This window comes from Charadrius vociferus, unplaced genomic scaffold (assembly GCF_000708025.1).
Source record: "Charadrius vociferus isolate BGI_N301 unplaced genomic scaffold, ASM70802v2 scaffold410, whole genome shotgun sequence".
In the NCBI taxonomy this organism is placed as follows: Eukaryota; Metazoa; Chordata; class Aves; order Charadriiformes; family Charadriidae; genus Charadrius; species Charadrius vociferus.
In genome coordinates, this window is record NW_009646499.1 from 276,697 (window position 1) to 298,487 (window position 21,791).

Below are 21,791 nucleotides of genomic sequence, written 5' to 3' on the forward strand. Positions count from 1 at the left end.
TTTTGGCTGGCACTAGATGGGAGTGGGTTGCATTAGTGTATTAGTAATATACTAAATTTTATATAAGATAAAATAATATTTCTATCTCCAAGTCTTAATGAAGTGAATAAAACTTTAAGTTCTGTCACTTATGATTCCACCATGAACTTCCAATGAAATCATAGTCCTATAAAATTCTCTTAAAATAAACTCTATTCCTTGCATGGCTTATTTTTCTAGTGTTACCCTAATATGATTATTTACTGAACTATAATCAGAATGCGTACTTCATTAATATAATCATACACGTGGGAATATACTGAAGGAGAACAGAATAATTGAGAAATCTTATTTAAATTATTTCTGTGTTACAATAAACATGTAGTTTTATGTAAACTGATTTCTAATTATTATTATATGACAATTTGTTCACAGACAGTGAACAGGAGGTACAGTGTGTATCTCATATTTATATGATATCATATATATGATAATACACACTGTAACTAACAAAATCAATCAATAAATCAAATCCATATTAAGATGTTAACTGGATGAATGAGAACTATGAGAAATTACATTCATTGGTTGCTTAGTCAAAGGAAGGACAGTCGTAATATATTGGTAGCCCAATAATAACTCAGAGACTGCAGCGCTTAGAAAGCTGATTCTATATCTATTTGTTGAATCAATCTATCACACGCAATTTACCTCATAATCTCTGAAGTCTTTTGAATGTACAGCTGTTCTCACAAATTTATTCCAAAACAGAAACCTGTCTTCTATGAGGATTTTCTTCTCAAAATCATCACGCTGTCTTGAGAACTAAAGCCTTTTGTCCAAAGAGACTCAGCAAAACTTAGGTATGAAGGTATCCCTTGAAAGGAAATTGATATACTGGCTCCTAAATCACCAGCAAGATGTTGAAAAAACTGTCCCATCTAACTTTCAGTGAGTTATTTTAGATGCCCTCAATCTTGGACAACTGAAAATAAGTGGATATGTACATTATATGGCAGCTCAGCAGGGTTATATTCATGTTACTGACTTACATGCAAAGAACATGGTAAATGGTGGAGGGATTACAGCTAAATTTTGTAAAACTACCCGAAAGAGAGAGGTCAAAATCCTAATAATCTGCTTATCTGATTTGGCAGCTACGAGACTAGAAAAGATTTTGGAAGGAAGAACAGAGCCCTATACTGAGATGGAAGAGAGTCTGATGGTTGCAAGGAAGCATTGGTAAGTTTGCTGTACATTTGTCAAAATTATTTTGCATCTGCCAGACTTGTTATGTGACATAGCTATGTGACCTTCATAAGAAAAATTACAAACTCTGTTGTTTACACTAAGTACTTTGTCATTTTTCATGCCATCTTCTGTTTGGTACTTATTGTTTAAGTATTCGACTTAAAAGTACTGGAAATACCAGATCCAACTGGATTAAATGATTGGATATACCTTATAAATAAACCCATAAGAAAAATGATTCAGCATCTTCACAAAATGGGTTGATCTAAACCCAAGTATTTTGTTATTTCCTGGCTGACGTCTCCTTGCAATATAAGCAAAATTAAAAACCCACTACCATTAAATGCAGAGACTGTTATAATCCATATTTGATTTGATATGGGTGGTGCTTATATTCTATTGTGAAAAACATCATGAAGTATTTTACATCATCTAAGCCAAAAGGCTGTGATTTATAGAATACCATCATGGGAAAGAAACAAGACTTATTAATAGTATGTACTTTTGAGTATTGATATTTACAAAGGACTAACATTTTTTTAAGTAAAGGATTTCTGATGATGGCTTGTATCTATCCTGACAAGTTTTTCGACCTGAAATTGTACACAGATTTTTCTTCTGCCACCATCTGAAGCGCTAAGAAAGTTAAACTCAGGAAAGTCTTGAAAGCTGTCATCTTCATTTACCATACCTTTCTGCCTACTGCAAGAGACACACATTCTACAGCTTTTGGTGAAAAAGACATCTTGTTCTATTCTTAAGTTATTTTTGTTACCATACCACATGTCAAATTTGGATCATATTTGGATATCCATCCTATTTCTGATAATTGAAACTACCAGAAATAAGAAATATGTGATCAGCTGTATGAGGAAAAATACATTACAAATAGGAAACTATGCTCTTTTAACCAGAATTAGCAAGCAGCTCCCATACCCCTCTCCCCATCATATCAGGCTTATTTGTTCATCCTTGTCCTTTGTTCCTTGAGTGATAAATTGGAAAAGTAATTGTGCTACTTCATATTGGAAAAAGGACTGGACTACAGCTGTTCCAAATATCCAGATATTTACCTGTCACTGTCTTTGTTGCTACCTGAATGCTACAGATACATTGGTTAAAAAAACAGAAACCCAGAACAGCCAATCCAGCAGCCTACTTGCTTGACTCAGTCTTTCTGCCACATTTTACTAGCTCTATTTTAATTCACTGATCTCATTATACGATTTAAAATTTGAAAGGTCCATACAACTTACTGTTTTGTGCCAGAGCTTGAAGCAGACAGTCCAAGCATCCCTCCAAGCTATCTGCTGTGCTGTCAGTGGTTGTTATCTTCAGGTTTTTCAGGGCGTCACTTAGATTATCTGCTTGGTAAACACAAAGAAAGCAGAAATCAGTATCCTCATCAATTTGGTAACAACGTTAATAGCCTTGAATGTAAATAGTTACTGTAAAGTAAACAAGATCCTGTATCAATGAAGAAGGCATTTATGGTCTGTGTTCTGAGGATATGAAAAGCCAGGAGTCAAAGGTTATAGATGAAATTAAACTTTTCGAATTTAAATATACATTTATCATTCTGCCTCTGAGAACAGGATGCCAGCAGGCACTTTATGAAATGCCACTGAACAGCAATTTAACCATCAATATTTTCTCAGCCTAGTTGGTGCAGAAAACCAGCAGCCATTTCTTTGCTTCTATCCTTGCATGTGGGAAAAAAATATGATGGAAATAAGCACATCTTGATTTTTTTCATCAATAAAGGGAAAGCCATTGAAAATGCCATTTTCTGCATGCTGTGTAGGCTTCCATCTTGGCTATACATTCACAGATCCCTAGTGCTAAGCCTATAGTCTTTAAGTATTATGCCATTTTCCACTACAATGTTACAAGCACCACTGTTTATATGAACTGTGTTAACTCCTTAAATTCAACTGATCCATAAAAACATAAGGCATCTTCTAGAAGTAAGGAAGTTCTGTTGTAGATTTTGGATAATTAAATAACCTTGCGCTCTTTAAAAAAAAAACCACCACCACAACAACAAAAAAACACCAACCAAACCCAAAGCTCATAATATAAGTCTCAATAGATGCACATTTATTGCCATAAAAGTTGGGGTAATATGACTGCTACTATTTTGAGTATTCTGTCTATTGATGTTTGAGTATATTTGCATTTGAGTATTAAGTATTCTATCTATCCTATGAGCAAGGTATAAGTGTTAGCAGCAGCAGCCTGAGTCTCTTTGGTTTGCCCACTGATGACTAACCTCACTCTGAATGGACTACCCTTTTAAAAAATGAGTGCTGATTCAGTTTCCATGCCAACCCTGTCAGTAAGCAGAAAGTGTTACTCAAAACAAATAATGTTAAATAGTGTCTAGCTGTCTCCTGTTCTCCAGTGACTAATCAAAAAGCCTTGACCCAAGCCCTACAGAACCGTAGGTACAGTTTCTTTGCAATGCATCACTGGCATCTTCTGGGCCTGAAAGGCAGCCAGTGCTGCCTTGGAGCTTCACACCAAGGTAGGAAGCCCCCTTCTTAAGCGAGCTGGCAGCTGCTGTGCTTTGCCTCCTCTTCACTTGCCCACATATGGGATGGTGCAAAGGAAAGGAGGCATGGCAAGAACTTCCCATTACACTCCTTTTATTTGTCTTTGAGGCACCGGCAGCCTAGTGGAGACACAGCAGGTGTCCCATGAAAAGGGTGGAATCTCACTCCTCCTGGAGCTGCTCTGCTTCTCAGACAAAACTGTGGCTTTTGTCCCACCTCCATTTTTTAATAGCATATGCTTTTGTAGCCCAATATCCCATACAGATAAAGGTAAGATGCTTCATTTTTAAAGTGCTCGGTATTTAGGTAAGAAATTTGTCATGAAATTGTTTATCAGGCAGATAGGTTGTCTATTTGGTAATGTACATGTTCTTAGCTACACTATAGCCAGGAATCCCATTATTCCTAAGCGCAGAGAGCCAGCAGCATGCTGGCCACTCTGTTACAGCCTTTGGGGCAGCTGCACTTGGTTGTGCTCCTTGAGATCTCAAACCTGCCCCTCTACCACCTCTCCTGGCTATGCTGAACTGACACCTCCTGGATCAAGCTACCAAGAAAAAAACAAAACAAAACCATCATTTATTGCTTTCATTTGTACTGACTTATGTTACTGTCTTGCAGGCTTACTGCAGCACATTTATTGAATGACACTTAGCCAACAGTAGAGCTGAACATGCACTGCAAAGTCTCATTGCTTAAATAAATTATTGAGGAAATACCACTGGAATTTGTCAGAAGATACAGGTGCAGGGTACCCAGTGACCAGATCCAGTGTTACAATTTAACATTGTGCGCTCCACCTCCTCTTATGCTTTCCTCACCCACCTACATCTCATACTCCTCTCTTAATTTTTCTGCTAATATAGCGCTAATTCTCTTCCATCCTACAGGCATTCCATCTCCCTGTATGTATCACACTTAGCTTTGAAACTGTAGCAACCATTTATAGTAAGAGGACTAAATCTACTATATATACAAAAAAAACGGGGTTCCCACTATCGGGGGAAGAAGAAAATACATAGGTAAGAAATTCACCTTCACGCCAGTGTTTGCAGACTACGGAGAGAGGTTATTGTTATTGGAGAGCACACCCAGACTTTATTTCTTTCTTATAGCCTCTGCTACCTTGTGTGTGCCCAATAAATCACAAGCTCCCATTTATTATTTCATTTTACTGTGCAAAGAGATGAGTGCTTTACCTCAAATACCTGTGATTTTCTCCACTCTGTGCCACATCACAACCTGCAATAGAGTTAGGGAAGGTATCCCCAGTCTTTTTTCCTACCTCCCCTTTCTGCTCAGTGCCATGTTCAGTTTTTCTGGGGAAAGCCCACTATTTTAATGCTATACAGTTACATATGATATGCAGAATGATGCATTTTGGGCAAAGTTTCCAAATGTGACTATCCAAATATTTAACTCCCTACGACAAACAACTCAGTTTTTCATGGTATCAAGCACACGCACATCCCACTGATGTACATGGACATTTAACTTCAACTTCAGACACACACTTCAAGAATCAATGGACATGTGTGGCCACAGTATGCCATGTTACTTTTAAAATGTGTTAAAAAACTATGTTGCAATATGTGCCAAGTTGTTGTTTCACTAGATATGATTGGATACGATAAGTAGTTTTAAAATAATAATAGAAATTAAATTAGAAACCATATGCATAAAGTGTGTTTCTAAAATAAATTACAATAATCCTTGATTTTCTAACAAGTCTACAACTCTAAACTTATTGCAGCTTGAGATTTACTCCTTCTTCTGTACAAAAGAAGAAAACGTAAGTAGGAAAACTGTAGAAACAACAGACCTATTGGCACAATGTCAGAAGGACATGGGACATAGGAAAAACCCACCCTTCAGGAAAGACTGCATTTGCCCACTTTGACTCTTTCTGTCAAAGCCGGTCTCCTTTCTAAACAGGGTCGATACCTTGAAAGACACATTTACTTCTGAAACCTGAGAATCTCAGACATATGCAAATACATCTTAAACAGATTCAGAGGTTTTGGGTGTTGCAGGTTTTTTTCTTTTGCTGTTCTGAAAAGAACAAAACCTTACAATTTGGGATGACACTGACAGGGATATTCAGAGAGGAAGGGCTGTAGTGTTCCAGCGGGCTTTTAGCATATAATCACACAAGGCTTCCTGACTTCTGCAGTTTCCCAGTTGCCCTGAACCTGTCTTTCAGGGAAGAAGCTGCAGATGCTTGTCTTCCATGTACAAACACCCTGTTGTTTTCTTGTGATCATCTCCTGTTTACCTTTCTGTCTCTTCCTCTCTTTCTATAGAAGCTGTTTCCATTAGGCTTGTTACTGCATGGGCTGATCCCATTCTCAGAGATAAAAACCCGTCAGATAAAAACAATATAAAGAATCTTTTTGGCTGAGTATCGGGGAAACATGAATAAGTAGATTTTCTCAATATGCAAGGTCAGGTGAAAGCTCACATTAGTTGGGAAGACCTAAGTGGGCAAGATCAGGATGGCAAAGGCAAAAATAAGGCTAGTAATGTTCCCTATGGCACAGTTGCTCAGCAATCTGGTATCAAGTCGTGACTTTGTGAGGCATCAAGTTTACCAGAAGTATCAACTATTTTGTTGATGACCCCAAGCCCACAGAGTTGCTCACACTTACACCTGGTTTATCGGATTGCTTTCAGAAGAATTAGTTCTCTTATCTGGACAGAAAGCCCTGAACCCCACAGACCTTAATCCTGTATATCCTAACGATACAAACTGATAAATCAGGAAGTGGAGCCTGGCAAGAGCTGTCAGACCTGTCTGGCCCATTCTACCTACCATTGCATTTTGTTTTCCCCTGCACAAACATTGATAAAAATGAGGTGGTTTAAATACTATAGTAGCCCGCATTGCTTTTGGTGGCACAGCATTCCTATTATCTCTCACAAAATATCTCTTGCACAGGCATTTTTACAGAGAAAAACAGTCAGAAACTAACATAAGTGAATGCTTTAATATTGCATTTCATTTCATCATACCCTTTTTTCTGAGAGCTTTTTTGTGACTCACTCCTATTTTCAGTCACTAATTTGTTTTATACATAAGAACTGTTCTTGCATCTCACAAAAATTTGGTAGTTGATCAACCTTGTTTAGGGTCAGGGCCACAGGAGTGCTGGCTAGGCTGCAAATAGTTTTACAAGGTACCTAAAATTGCATCTAGGGTTGCAGCTTCTCTGGGAAAGAACCAACTTGCTAATTTTGTCTTGAGTTCACAGCATCGTCACCCAAATAACAGAAAAAGTCAAGGTACACAAAAAAGCCATCTTCTAAGACTGACGTTAAAAAAAATATTTAGAATGTTTTAGCTAAGTATTTAGATGGATAGCTTTTGTCTGGACAGTTTACTGCTATATATTTTGTGACCTTTTTCAGTATAGGTATTTTCTTTAAAAATTAGACTTTGTTTGAACATATCACTCACATTTCCTGTAGCTTTTGATTGACACCTAGTATACTGTTGTTATTACAGGGGCTACGACATTATACATACAACTTAACAGATAAGGAATTCAAAATTAATAGATATTGAAATGGGACATACTGAAACAGGCTGATCAGATAAGCAGTTTTGCTATTACAGGGTTGGTGGCTGTATTAGCCTTCTGAATCTGTTTCACTGCCTCTCAGCAAATAGTGAGACATCAAATTGAGCAGAAGGAATGATGCCATTTTATGGGACTCCTTGTGTTATAATGGCATAAATGTCTTAAAAAATTAAGTGCTTATCTCTACATGGACTAGACTTCAGAAATGACTTAATTTTCTTGTATGGACTTTAACTTCCTAGAATTTCAATACAAACTAACCTATACGGAAAATCCACCACTGACTGCCCACAGTTGTTTTCGACTAAAAGTATATTCTGAGGTTATATTATTTGAGAACCCAGGAACTGACACAAAGATCAGACACGTAATCCATTTAGGCCAGCATCCAGCTTCCAAGCCACCCTTACCCCACACTCTTCACTTCCCCTCTGATTCCATCTGTGTTTCTATGCTAATATGACCCTCATGCCATCATCAGAGCACTCCATGCACAACCATATTCAGTGGTGCCTGAGGTGCCCTGTGGTATATAATGCCTACCTCACAAGTTGTTGCCCCAACCCTGATAACCTCCCACAGGGGAGAGGGGGGCAGCAGCGGGGTGTGAGAAGGGTGGGGGTATGGTTTGTTGATCCTGAAATTGGCTGCCTGAAGAGTAGAGATGTTTAGCCTGAATTACTTTTTGCAGCAGGAAGCCCAGCAGCTGCTGAGATCTGCAGCATGCCTTTGGTCGTTAATGACCCCAGATGCCCCTTCTCCAAAGACAGCATATAAGACTGGCCCAAAATCATCAGAGATCTTTCCCAGGACACTGAATAAGCTGGCAGGAATAAAACAGGAATGCACAGGATGGGTCCTTCTTGAATCTACATAAGGAAAAGCTAAGATGCTTCCCCTTGGATACCTTGTCAGAAGATAACTAGTCCCATACAACAGTTTATCTACCTAGACATGCAAAATACCCAAAATATACACAGTTTATTGAGGACAAAATAACTTTGTCTTCATCTTTAGGTCATTGCCAAAAAATACTCCCTCCCCTCCTTTCTTCGCAGCAGCTGCCCTCAAGTGCTCCCAAGTGTACAGTGTTTTTGTCAAACCGTGCAAATCTGTCATTTGAAACAACTCTCTGTTCTTAGCCCAGCCAGGAAATCTTGAAACTTGGCATCTGATCAGGTGGTAGACACATGCTGTCACAGGCCAGTGGTAAAGAATTAATTTTTGATAGGTAATGCCAGGAGAAACTTAGCTGGCTATTGTCTCCTAAAAATAATATAAGTAACAGTGCTCCTCTGATGGCAGAGAAAGCCCAGTGTGACTCAGTGGATTCCCAGAGCATTTTACTCCTCTCAGGAAGGACAAACAGATGGGCGTGGCTGAGAGTGGGTCCTTGTGAATACGGTGTTTTACATGCTGCCAGGACACAGCTGGGACAACCCCAATGTGAACCATATCTGACATACAGACTGGATTAGCAATTGCCTGGCACAAACAGGAGGTGGATCTGCATGCGTGACATGAACCCGTGCTCTATCTTGCTTCTCTGATAGACAATGGCATTGCAGGCCAGAGCTGGGAGACGGAGGTGCTAGCTGATGAAGGTGCTGGCCATCAAAGTAAGCAATTGCCCTTTTTCCTTACCAGGCCCTCTTGTGCCTGGTTGCTGTGGAAATTTAGGCCACCTGAGAATTACAGCCTCTGTTCTGGAGGTGTTGTTCAGCCAGCAATGTCAGAGAAAGATCTCCAGGCACAGAGAAGCACATCTCTGAAAGCTGACAAACAGGCACAGGTCTGTAGCCATGCTGGTTATATCTACAGGTGGCTCCTTTCACTTAGCATCATTTGAACAAGACACTTCTGGCTGCACTGGTGCTCTTGTACATAACCTTTCCAAGCAACAAGCCAGCATAGGATTTCTCTTTGGTCCTTAGAGGTGTTCCTTCTGTGAGTTACACCACCAGTGGAATGGGCAGGCTGAGGCACCCCTGTTCCCTTGAGTCTCTGGAGAGACACAGCATCTCTCCAGGGCACATGGGTGCAGCATGAACTGCAGGGTGCTGGTTCTGCTCTGCTGCCATGCAAGACGTGCTGGCGGCCTGGGGCTATCCCCAGCAAGAGGTCATCTAAACTGCCTCAGGATGCACCACCAGGAGACCTGGTAAGGACAGACCAGACCAAAGGGTCTATGACAATTCAAAGATCACCAGTTTTGTTGGGAGATGAACGGGAAATAGAAAACTCTTTTGCCACTGCAAAATTATTACTATGCAACCACATTTTTTAATACTGCATACAACTCTAGACACCTCACGCTGCAAATGACATGCTGCAGAACTAGAATAGGCACAGACATGGCTGAGCAAAGGTAAGGAAGAACTCAAGAAGTTAAGTAGTCAAGGACTCTTCATTCTGAAAACAATGAGGACTGAGGGTAAAAAATGATCTAGAGGTACTGACATCAGCTATTGGTCATTCACTGTCAGAAACAGGGCAATTGGGTGCACTGACTTTCGGCTACAGGTGGCCGTAATGGCATTTGCATTGTCACATTGTGCCTCAGTGCTCTGATTCACCAAGAAAAGAAGATGGCCAAACAAATCTCCCCAGATGTGTTCGGACTTTACTGGGCCATCTGTTTGGATCCAGCAGGCTGGAAAAGATTCAGGGTTCTGTGATTTGTCCACAGCCAGTAAGGTAATTCCTGTGTTACCAGCTGCATCTTTGGTGCTGAACAGATCCTGAGGCTGATCCTGGCCCTAAACCAAATTAAAATTTGAATCCATGAATCCAGACATCTTAATCAGGGAGTACCTTTTTTTTTATTTTTTTTTTTTTATTAACAGAAACCCTGCTTGTTTTTTTCTGTTCTTTGAGGTGGGATAACTTTTTTTTTTTCAGCTGATTTTACTAGTTCTGGGTAAATACTGATAGATCACTAACTGGAGGGCTCCTGCTGCAACCTGTTTTTAACTTAGGTACATTTGCTCTAATTTTCTAGCATAGTAACTAATTTTAATAAGAATGCCTATTTTTGTCAACAGTTCAGCTGCTTCATTCTTAAACACTTTCTGAGTCTTAGATATATACCATCTGGTCTTAGAGACTTGTTACTCTTTCATTTATCCATTTGCTTCAGCATCTGTTCTTCTGACACCTCAATGTCTCATGGAGCTTCACTTTTATTACCTGAAAATACTGACACACTATGACTCATCACCACCTGAGCAGTAAGCTACCTAATTATTTTTGGTAATTATCAAGTCAGTCTATACATGCTAACAATTACTTAGTCAGTTTGTATTTAAAATCAGGATAGAAACCTAAACAAAGCAGCATCAGGCAGCATTCAGTTCACTTGGAATCTCTGGCCAATGCAAAATTTTCACTTTGCTGTAGAATTCTGGTTAATTTTAAGCAAAGAGAGTGGTACGGTGTTAGGTTTGTTTCTTTTTTTTAATTCTCCTGAACTCCCTCAGTAACATATCCGTAAGCAGAATTAAAAGGATCAGCCCTAAAGATAATCAGAAACAGAGATTAGCTAAAATAACTTTTTTCTTGTTTTCTGTTTTGTTTTTTTTTTCTTGTCTTGGGGAAATTGGAGATCTTTGAAAATAATTTTGCATATTATTTTTACTGTAGTCACAGATAAACAATAGATATTAATACAAACATATTTACATTATTGCAAGGTATATTGTTCTGTAGCTGCTGTAATTGGTTTCTGCATGCTAATGATCCTTTCTCTATTACTTAAATCCTGAGTTGCAAAGGCTAGACTGTAAGAATGACATTTCAGAAGATTTTTGTCCCTTCCCTAGTCAAATATGGTATAGATTTATGTATTTTTATATTTCATAATTAAACAATGAAGATCTAAAATTATCTTAAGGTCCAAAGAAACTGATCAAAATTCAGTGAAATCAACATAACAACTTTTACTGATTTACAAAAAGACCTAAAAGGTTTTGCTTGAAACAGGTCCTAAAAGAAGGACGAGATAGATTTTTTTCATAAATAAAAAAGAAAAAATATTGTTTGATAAAGAGAATCTGTACTGGATGAATTTAATTTACAGATCAACTAGTGATAGAAAAAGTAGTCATTTCAACTAAAGAAGACATATGGCTCAGTTTATGGAAAGATCTTTTCTGGTACTCTATTACTAGGAGTGGTAGACAAAATCATATACAAGATGGCTGCCAATTTATACATTTAATTGATGGATAACTGCACATTTTATTTTCATATAGTTTATTTTCTCCAGGTGCCTGATCTTCACTGAGCCATATTACAAAAACCCAGGAGACATGCAGAACATAACAGAAAGTACTAATTGGGACCTTCTGATAGACAAACACATTTTTAATTCTCACTGGGTCCTTAGTAAGCAACAAACATACAACATCGTCTGCAATCAAAACTGAATCCACTTCAGTGGTTTTATTCAATACTCCGTTACAAAACTTATACTAAAGAAGGTAAGATGCCTGTTTTATTTTAAGTGATGTGTTGTATCAAGATTAGTCAAATTTCAGAGAACAATGGTTTGGGTGCTGAATGGAAGAAAAATGTCTTATTGTCTTTACCCCAAGTAATACATAATTTTTCTCTGTCCTCTGGTTTAATTCTCATATGTTCATGACTGTCTATAAATATATTAATTTCATAGATTCATGCATATCACAATTAATTTCTTCAAAGCCACCCTGCTGAATAGATCTTACCCTTTTCCCTTACTTTTTAGAAAGTCTTTTAAAGACAATATTTAAGTGATTTCCCTCTTGAGTTTACTATTCAGGGTACTTGCATTTCTGGAAAGCAGCATCAGAATTTTGAATATAGAAGAAAATCAAAGTTCATTGCAGCAATTTTCCCATGTGGGGAAAAAACAGGAATGTCCTTTGATGCTTCAGCTACTGCCAGCAATAACACATAAAGAAAAGCTGCAAGATATTCAAAAGCCTAACTTTAGCATCTTGAGAGTTTGTGTAGTTCTCATCTGCCCACTTAGGTTATGTGGAGTCTCTAAAGCTCTTCCAAGGAAATCTGTACAGGTAATGTAGCGCAGAAATAGCAATCTTCGTAACCTTCCTACTTTATTTACACAAAAAAAGTATCAACTCATCTCTCTGGTGAAGAGATCACACCACACACACACAATAGAAGTAACAGCTCAGGCATAGATGTATGTCAAAACCAAAAGAAAATTATAAAACGTATATCACAACCTAAGCCTTCAAATAGCAAGTCCTGTTAAGGCTCAACTTTTTCATATCCTGAGAATATAGCTAATGCAGGAGACAAATATCATGTTGTATATGGATTTTTCTTACTCTGGGTAACTGGCTAACAAAACCACAATGTTATTTAATAGATAAAATGTTCTCACATTCACAGATTGTGTCAAAACCTGTGCTACTAGCCATGCTGTGTAGAAGCACTAAGGTCAGGGGCACTGCTGTCTCTAGATGAATGTGCTGAACAGGTTGTTTAGAAAAAAGAAGGGAAACACACAGTTGAAAGATTTGAAAGCACATTCCGTAAGTGCACCATTGCGCACCTCTGCTTGCTGGATGTGGTGGGTGTTATGCTCCTTCCTCCTGCCTCCCATAGGTCTGATCAGCAGCGATATAGTATGTGACAGCTCATGCGAAGAATGCTTGGGAGCTGAAGCTCAGGCTGCACGTACCCTTTCTTTCAGCACTGCTAGTCTCCCTGTCAATCCCTGCTGAAGGACAAGAGAGTGGCCACCAAGAAGTAAGTAGGTTTCTTCCAGGGTTTAAGCTACTACAGGCTGCAATGAACTGGCTTTATGAAAGAACCAACCAGCTAGCCACTGTATGTAGTCACAGCACTCGGTTCACAAAAGACAACAGCCTCTTTCTGCTGTCAACCAGATTCTGACTTTTTAGCCCAAACTATAGAAATGAATTGTTAGGTTTGGTGGCCTCCCACACCAGCTCCGAAGAACAATTAAAATGATGCAATTCCCAGGCCATCAATTATCACAATATTATCATGTGTTATCTGGTATTTCTCCAAAGGCATTACTCTCAGTGAGTCACAAATACATGAGAATATCAGGTTTCATTTCTCAATATACATTTTTTTTTAGCCCCCACCTTTGGAGGAAAAACAACTTGAAAATATAAACTAGATATTACAAGAGTAAACAGGAACAACCCAAAGGCTTATCCTTTAAAAAATAATGACTTCTTAAGCCAATCTCAATGACTTTTTTTATGTTTTGCTCACCATTCAGCATTCTCAAGTGTCATTGTTTTTCTTCTGACAAATTACACACATATTTGTCACAGTTTCCTTAAATTGGTTAGATTTAAACAAATCCTATTAGTAATATAATCCCCCAAATAAGTAAAATATGTATCTGTGCAAAAGTTGCATGTATTCTGTGTTATAAGATCTCCATAATTCCTTTATTTTAGAGGTAGATGTGTATACACACACAAACACATATAGTATATACATACAGTACTGCAGACAAAAAATTGCTGGAGTGATATTAGGTTGCATAGTCAAGTATTAAAAACACAGAAAGCTTCAGAATTCAATCAACCCACGTATGTTTGACCCTGTAAAATATCTGCCATACAATACAGTGCATGCCCAGAGGCACACATGATTAATAGTTTTTTCCAAGGGATCCCTATGTCTTTCAGGACAAATGTTCTGTCAAAGAACAACTACTTAATGTTTTCTCTTATCCTCTGTCTTGGCATGTGGTTTTAGTCTTATTTACCAGATATTATTAAAAAAATCCTGTTCTGAAGGTTTACTTCCTTTCTCATTGGCAATTATAAAGTTAGTATCATTATGTTATGTCATAGTGTTTCAAAGACGTTAATGTGCTTGTTTTCACAGGGTATTTATAAGGTAAGGTGGAATCAATATACTATGTGAGTGAATGGGAGAACTGAAACATGGGAAGTTTAAGGTCAAAAGTATTTGTGTGGTAATTTGGGGCTTCTGAAATGAGACAGCTCCTGATTTTCAGGTTAGAAACACATTCTGGTTTCCTTCAGAGTCTTCAGATGCAGATATGAATTATTCTCAGCACTTCTATAAAGCTGACCACAACACATAACGGGTAGGTATCAAGAAAGCATGAGATATGATAAGAGATTACCAGGGATATCTTTGGGTTTTAAAATTGCCTGCAATATTTTCCTACAGGAACTGTGTGTCACTGGGGGACAGAAGGATCCAGTTCTCTGTGGGAACATTCAGCTATTACCTGTCAGACCAATTCTTCTCTAAACATGCCCACCCCTCCTTAATTTATGACAGGGCTTCCAAGTACTGCAATATAAGAGGTAGGGTCCTTGAGGGAACAGAAGCTCTCTGTCACCAGAGTATCCTGGATTACTGCCCACCCTGTGCACAGAATGAAAAAAATTCTGTGAGAAAAACCAACAAAATAGTCTCTTAAATGACTACTGATACTTCAGACAATAGTCTGAACCTGTTTCCTGTTAAAGCTAAAACAAAAACCCACCAAGCAAATGCAAATGGACAGCCTAAAGCAGACACTTGGCATAGGATATAGCTCTTCCTGATGAGCCAGCAAATGACTGAAACAAGATCTTGTATGTAAAGGGGTAACCCAATCAATGCTATCATTCCCTACAATGATATCTTACATATAAATAGACAACCATACAGGAGTATAGAAAAGGAAAGCTTATGTGTGCATGCACACACACACACATGCAACTAGCGGGGCTTGCATCTCTTTACTGGCTCTTTTTTTACTTTAAGTTTGCTGATTAATTATGTTCTTTTGTCCTCTTTCTTCTCCCTTCCTCTTCTGCCCCTCCAGATGCTTTCTGCCTGAGGCATTTTTAATGTAGCAAGCAAGAGACACTTTGTCAAGTCAAGATGGCAAGAACAGAGAACAGGTGATGAAAACAAACAGAAGAAAATTAATCTACAGAAATAGTACAGTCTAGAAACAGCACATTTAAAGCTGTTAGCTCTCTCAGCTTAATCTTTTCTTTGGGATGATCTTCATCAATGCTACTGGGTGTAACCTTTTCTGACCACACCTACTCAAAAAGTCTTGATCCTAATGTGATTTAAGTTAACTGACTACAGATGGAAAATGCTAATCTAGACATTACAGAAACAAGTAAGAGAAAAATATTTTCATAAAATGTTTTTGAATTTTCCTTTAAATTATTTCCCTTATTATATTAGAACAAACACAGATTTAATTTATACGTTATAATATTAGAACACCAATTTTTTTCCTTGCGTAATTTAATGAAGCTCCCAATTCTCTATATTTTTTCCAAGTTGTGTACAAAATATGGCTTGTCAAGCAAAAAATAACACATATGTAATGCCAGAAGTTAGACTGAATGGACATTTGCAGAATGCTATAATGCAGGACAATGATTTAGATTTGAAGTATACATTTCTAATCTGTATAATAAGGTTAATGTACTGTTAGCTTTTTCAGTAAACAAGTTAAAATTGTGTTTTCCTCTTGTAATGATACTGGGCCTATCATATTCTCTTACATGAAAGGTATAAACTGGAGCTTTAATAAAAATAAAATAAATACGTAAATAAATGAAAATGAGGCAATACAAGGCTGAGGATACAAAGTTCCAGGACTGAAGAAGAAGCTGGGAAAAACTCTCAGTGACTTCAATAAGTTCTGGATCTGGTCTTATGCCTACACGATGCAAGTAAGCACATATAAATTATACTATATAAGTCCACAGTACAATATCTGTCATAACTATACCTATGCTACCAGTTTGAGTCATTGAACAAATACAGGATCTGATTTTGTACAAAGCCCTCAGGCTCATCTTCCACCGGCAACAGTGAGAATTTTGCCTAAATAAGACACCCAGGCTCAAAATTAATACTGTTAACTCTAATTGTATGACACATCAGTGCTCTTCGTGAAGCCTCAGGTAAGTCAGATGTTACGAAATACTTAGCTGTAACACAGCACGTTTCTAGCTATTATGAGTTTCCTGAAAAACTTGAATATGGAAAGGAAGCACTTAAAAGGCACAGGGCAAATGATGAGTCCGCAGTGCGTTACAGATTTTGTTTCTTTGCTTCTTAAGCTGTCTGGTTTGAAGGTCATCCTTCAATTTACCAGACAATGGAGATTTTCAGTTTTCAGGTATTTCTTACTGACAATAAACCCACGATGATGCCAGAAAAGGAGGATTCATATAAATTCACTTGAATTTTATGTTTACCAGAGTCCTGCAATGGAAATCTGACATCACTACTGTCAGTGGTCAGAAATCAAGGTTATTTTAATACCTAGATATTTTTTTTGTTTTCTCTTGTAAAAATACATTCTTTAAGCCTATTTATTAAAAAGCCTGTTTTTAAATCCTGCTTTTAATATGACCATTAATTGTGTATATAAACCCACCTTTTAAAAAATCACTAAAAAGTTGTGGTATTTAAATTACCATACATCTCATCTCTCTTTTCTTATCCAACTTGCAGAAATGACAACCTCTGAAGCAGTCAACATCTTTGCATTAAGGGAAGGTATATGTGTAATTTTGCGTAGTAGGAAAAAATATCAAGCTTTCTGACACATTCTCTACAAGCATTTCAAATATAGTAAGTTAAGAAACAAAATCTCAGCCCTTGTCCTGTTGAGTGTTAATAAAATTCCATCTGGTCACTTAGGAGCTGTGCCAACATTACCACACAAAGAGCCTTTGAGCCGTTTGAATGTTCAAGAGTCATTTGACAGCTTTTTTATTTACCTTTTTTTTTTTTGTCAAATACGCACCTAATAGTGTACAGATGGCTAGGTTCTAACAAGTTTATTTGCATGTAAACTTGAAACTAACCTTGAAAGTAAACTGCTGAGGTTTTGCTTTGGGTTGTTGCTTGCGTTTATGTATTTTTTCTAACATTTAGGATTGTTCAATCTACTGCTGCTCCAAATTCCTTACTAGGCAAATTACAAAGTGAAAGTGAAAACCTGGTGCACAGTTGTTCTAAAACTGCAAACACAGTAAGAATCTGCTCAGCTTGCTCAGGGCCAACGGAATGGGAGTAGGTACAGGGAGTTAAAGTCACAGTACACAGCAAGTTAAAGAAAAGTTCAGTGACAAAAATATTCACAGGGGAAACAAATCTCAAGAACCATTCTAAGCAATGAGAGAGATTTCAGCAACAGATGGGTACTATGCTCAATATATATTAAGTATATAACTTTTATTGCCAAAATCCATTACAGAGTTATTTTCTAGTCATTGTGCTAAACTATGTGTATTTAATAGAGAAATATAAATTCCACACTGTAATTTATATTCAAATTTGCCTTGGAAAACCAAAATTGGTTTGCCAAAAAACCACACCCCTAATTAAATAAATTGTTCTGAACAACCTGATCTAGCTTAAAGTTTGCCCAGCTTGGCACAGGAGACTATATTAGGAGACCTCTGATGTCCCTAATGACTTAATTTTTCATGTGATGCTATAAGTCTATCTGATCAGGTTGTATCCATCATGAACACCTAGCACTGAATTGCTTGGCCTGATATATAGCCTTCAACGCAAAACAGCTACTAAAATAATCACAGTAATAGCCAAATTATCCGGGAGGATTCACAATGTTGCAAGACTGGCAGAGGTAATCTAGGTGATCCACTTCTGCACTACATTGAGTCAAAAGAGACAGGTAAAACAATACTGAATGCTCCACCAGACTCTCAGCTAGAGGATCAGTTGTCGGGGATATGAGAAATACAGTGAGATAAAAATGCCACTTCAGTTATAAGAAGTGGTTTAGTAACACTCCCTCCTCATTCCTATCCCTCAACACCTTTTAACTGAATCAAGTATAAAATCTATAAATTAATGGGATTAATTTATATCTTAAATCTCTGTAGTATACGCTCTCAGAAGACAGATAAGGCCTTGGTTCTCTCACTACTTACCTGTGAGTAACTTTTTCATTCTTACTGGAGTATTTTTGTAAGTAGCCTTCCACACGTGCATAAACACTTGTAGGTCCTAACATGTAATGAGATACTAAAGAGAATACAACTGTAAAAATATCGACTATTTTTATTGTTGTCTTAATTAATTTGTGGGCAATTCAACAAAATGGGAGTTTTGGAAAGGATTTTAATAGAAAGATCTTTGCTTTGACATTCTCTTTCAACTCTTGGCTGTGGACTTAATTAAAACCAGCTACTCCAATCTTCAAAGCCATGACATATATGATTAGGATGCAAAGAGCAATCTACTACAAAAAATAAAATAGGTCTGAGCAGTGGGAAAATGGCGATTAATCTAGGAAAAACTGTGAAGCTTTAAGGAAAGGCTATAAAAGACCTAACAAAGGAACATAATGATGTTTCCATGTATTCTATAATTACTCAATTAGTGCCACATTTTTAAAGGTACGTTGGCAGATTAAATGAAGTTGTCATTGAAAATTAACAATTTATATAATCTGCTTTTGTGCTCCTGGTCTGAAATCTTAAATTTCTATCAGTTAATAACTTTTCTTTGTTTTGCTACTGTCTTTTTGCATGTGATTATGGGATACAAATTGTTGTACCTGCCTGCAAATGCATACCATTCTAGAAGGAAGTCTGGACCTTGAGCATCTTTCTGAACGGTAAGCCCTTTAAAAACTCTTAAAATATGGAGACTTGAATTTCCCAGTCCTTTTCCAAGCTAAGAAATTGATTAATTTGCTGGATCTTCAAGCAGCTAGTTTTAAATTCAAGGTTGATCAGAGCACTCTTAGCAACCCATTTTCTCCTGGTCCAGATACTGACTTTAGTTTCTCCGTGGCAGTTGCTACCATGGTGTCCTGTGCTGATACAGTTCCCTTAGCATGTTAGCTCTGCGAGAAACCTCTGATGCCTGACACAAAACGTAACACTAGACATTGAAAGACTGAGTGCTCACACAATGCACTTCAATGAAACCTCAGCAAGGAGAGTAAATATTTACCCTGATATAAGGTCACTTTGTATTCTATTCTTTTAAATTTTATAAAGAGCTATATATATAAAATGATACATCTATCACTGGTAAAATAAAGCTTAAAAAATGAAAAAAAAAAAAGAGTAATAAATGAAATTAGTCTAGCTGTTCCTAATTAAAAAGACATAAGACATTCTGTTATGCAACTACATTCATGCAAGTTCCATTTTCCTTCTTGACAACAAGATACATATCCTAAACCAGCTGCTCTACTACACTTGTTCCACCCAGTTATCTTTTTATGGAAGCATGCACTTTCCCCCCAATTTTCTATCCCAGGAGAAGGTTGAAAGTTGCAGCCTCTGTATCTTGTCAGACTGGGGGTTTCACAATTACGTCTCAAAGGGCTCATATTCCTTAGATGTGAAGTCTTAATGGTGGTTTATGCTGGTCTCCAGAGAACTTTCAAAATTTGCTTTTAATTTGTTTTTATTTAATTTTCCCCAAAATTACAAAAAAAAAAATCACTACTTCTAATTACAAGCTACATGATAATTACAAACTCTGCACGAAAGCTTTCAGCCCTGAAAATACACTTTTTGAATTCGATGAGTGTGTGCAAACAAGTTCATGATGGAAGTGACCTGCCATTTGTGCTATTGTTTGGGTTTCAGTGAGTTAGTCAGAAAGAGATCAGCTGCAAATCTAATACATGACTCTAAACTCCTTTATTTACAAATGTCGTACAATTAAAAGTTCATATGGTGGTAAGTACTTGTTTGCCAGTATTCTCCTCCTAAAGTTACTCTCAGCAAAACATTTTTGTCCCAAGGAAAGAAGAGAGGGAAAGACTATTACATAAGAATGTGCCTTTCCTCCTGAAAACACAATCGTGTTAAAACCTGTAATTCAAAAATTTCCTTTCACCACAGAAGGGCTGACAGAAGTGTGACAGTCTCCTCAGGCCTTGGAGAAAAAGGCTTTTTAATATTCTCTAATGTTAATGAAGGATACAAAGGAAATTAAGTCAATCCTGGAAAGCACTGCTTGGCTGGTGAGATTGTCTGATGCCACTAGTCCTTCAATTTAGCAGTTCAGCACAAATTACTAAGATGGCCCCAAATCAACAATATGCACTTTGTAGGCAGATTGTAGTGCCCACATATTGTAAACTGAAAACTGTGTTGTCAGTATATTTCATCTATAAGCTTTTAGGGCCAAAAAGGAGTTTGTTTTTAAAGGTATCCTGTACTGCCTTAAACCTGGTGTTACTAAGATTAGTAGACATCTGTGGTTAATTCCTCTAGTGGTAAATATTTACCTATTAATGCAGTTATTTATTCTCACTTAAGAATGCATAGGATGTAGAGCATCGATAAAAACACTGCCGTGATAGGACCAGCTCAGATGTTCTCTAGAGGAAAAGGAGTTTTCATGTAAGACTGACATAAAACTGCATAATCAGATGGCAAAATTAAAATGGTGCACAAAACGCTTAATATAACCCTATTTTAAAGAAAGATTTACACAAAACCCACTAGTATTCTGCATGACTGCTGCAGTTATAAGTGATCATTAACCTCTGCACAGCATTTAAGAGCTTTATTTAGTAAAAATTATACAACAGTGACAGTGCAGTAAACATGGTACTGATGTTCTGAGGCAGCACATTCCAGTATATATGCGCAGCTGGGTAAATCATAATCCAAATGTTCTAGGCCTCAAGTATTACTTCAAACCACTATGACGAACATTTGAATGAGTGAGAAGATGCAATATGTATCCGCTGAAAATATGTTTTTAGAGAGAGAAAATCTGACAGTGCAAATCAGGGGAAAAAAATCTCAAAAAGAAAAGGCTACTTTATAGGTCTTACATCTCATGTCTCTTAATTAAACTATTAATCCCTCACTCTGCAATCATCTGTGTTAGGACAACATCCCAAAACCAAGTGAAATGCTCCCAAGACACATGTATTTGTAGGAAGCTCAATAAAAGAGGCAATCAAGATTACTTTTTTTCCCAAAAAGAAATATATTTTTAAAAGACAAAAGATTTCTGCAAAGTGCCACTTGTTACGTTAAATCGCATGTCATTTGTTTCCCCCACCACCAGGATCTGAGTGTGTTGCAAAGTGGAGGAGTGCTTTGCTTACACTGCTTAATAACCATCTCTCAGACTAAGTAAAGAGTCGTATTGACAGAAACGGAAAGGAGTCAGGCTCTGCATACAATCTGCAGGTCTCAAGAATGAAGGGCAGAACTAATAGCAGATGGGGTGGACAAAGAAGTCCTTGGGATGTGTTTCACATGGGATACGAGGTTCTGTGACAACTGGATACAGCTACAAATGTTATGGGCCCCAGATCAAGAATGTCCACTGTACTCTCAAAGACATTTATCCCTCTGATGACCAAGCAGATCTTGACTGACCCTTAAATCACAGGGTAGAAAAAACCAGAAAA

At 37.5% G+C, this 21,791-nt stretch overlaps 1 protein-coding gene across 1 annotated transcript in view; it reads right to left on the reverse strand.

Annotated features, from left to right (window-relative positions):
* RAP1GDS1 (RAP1, GTP-GDP dissociation stimulator 1) overlaps positions 1–21,791 on the reverse strand; it is a 129,267-nt gene that overhangs the window by 64,169 nt on the left and 43,307 nt on the right. Inside the window, exon 2 of the mRNA XM_009883054.1 lies at positions 2,487–2,594. Within this exon, the coding sequence (XP_009881356.1) occupies positions 2,487–2,594 (108 nt within the window). The remainder of the gene's footprint in view (positions 1–2,486; positions 2,595–21,791) is intronic.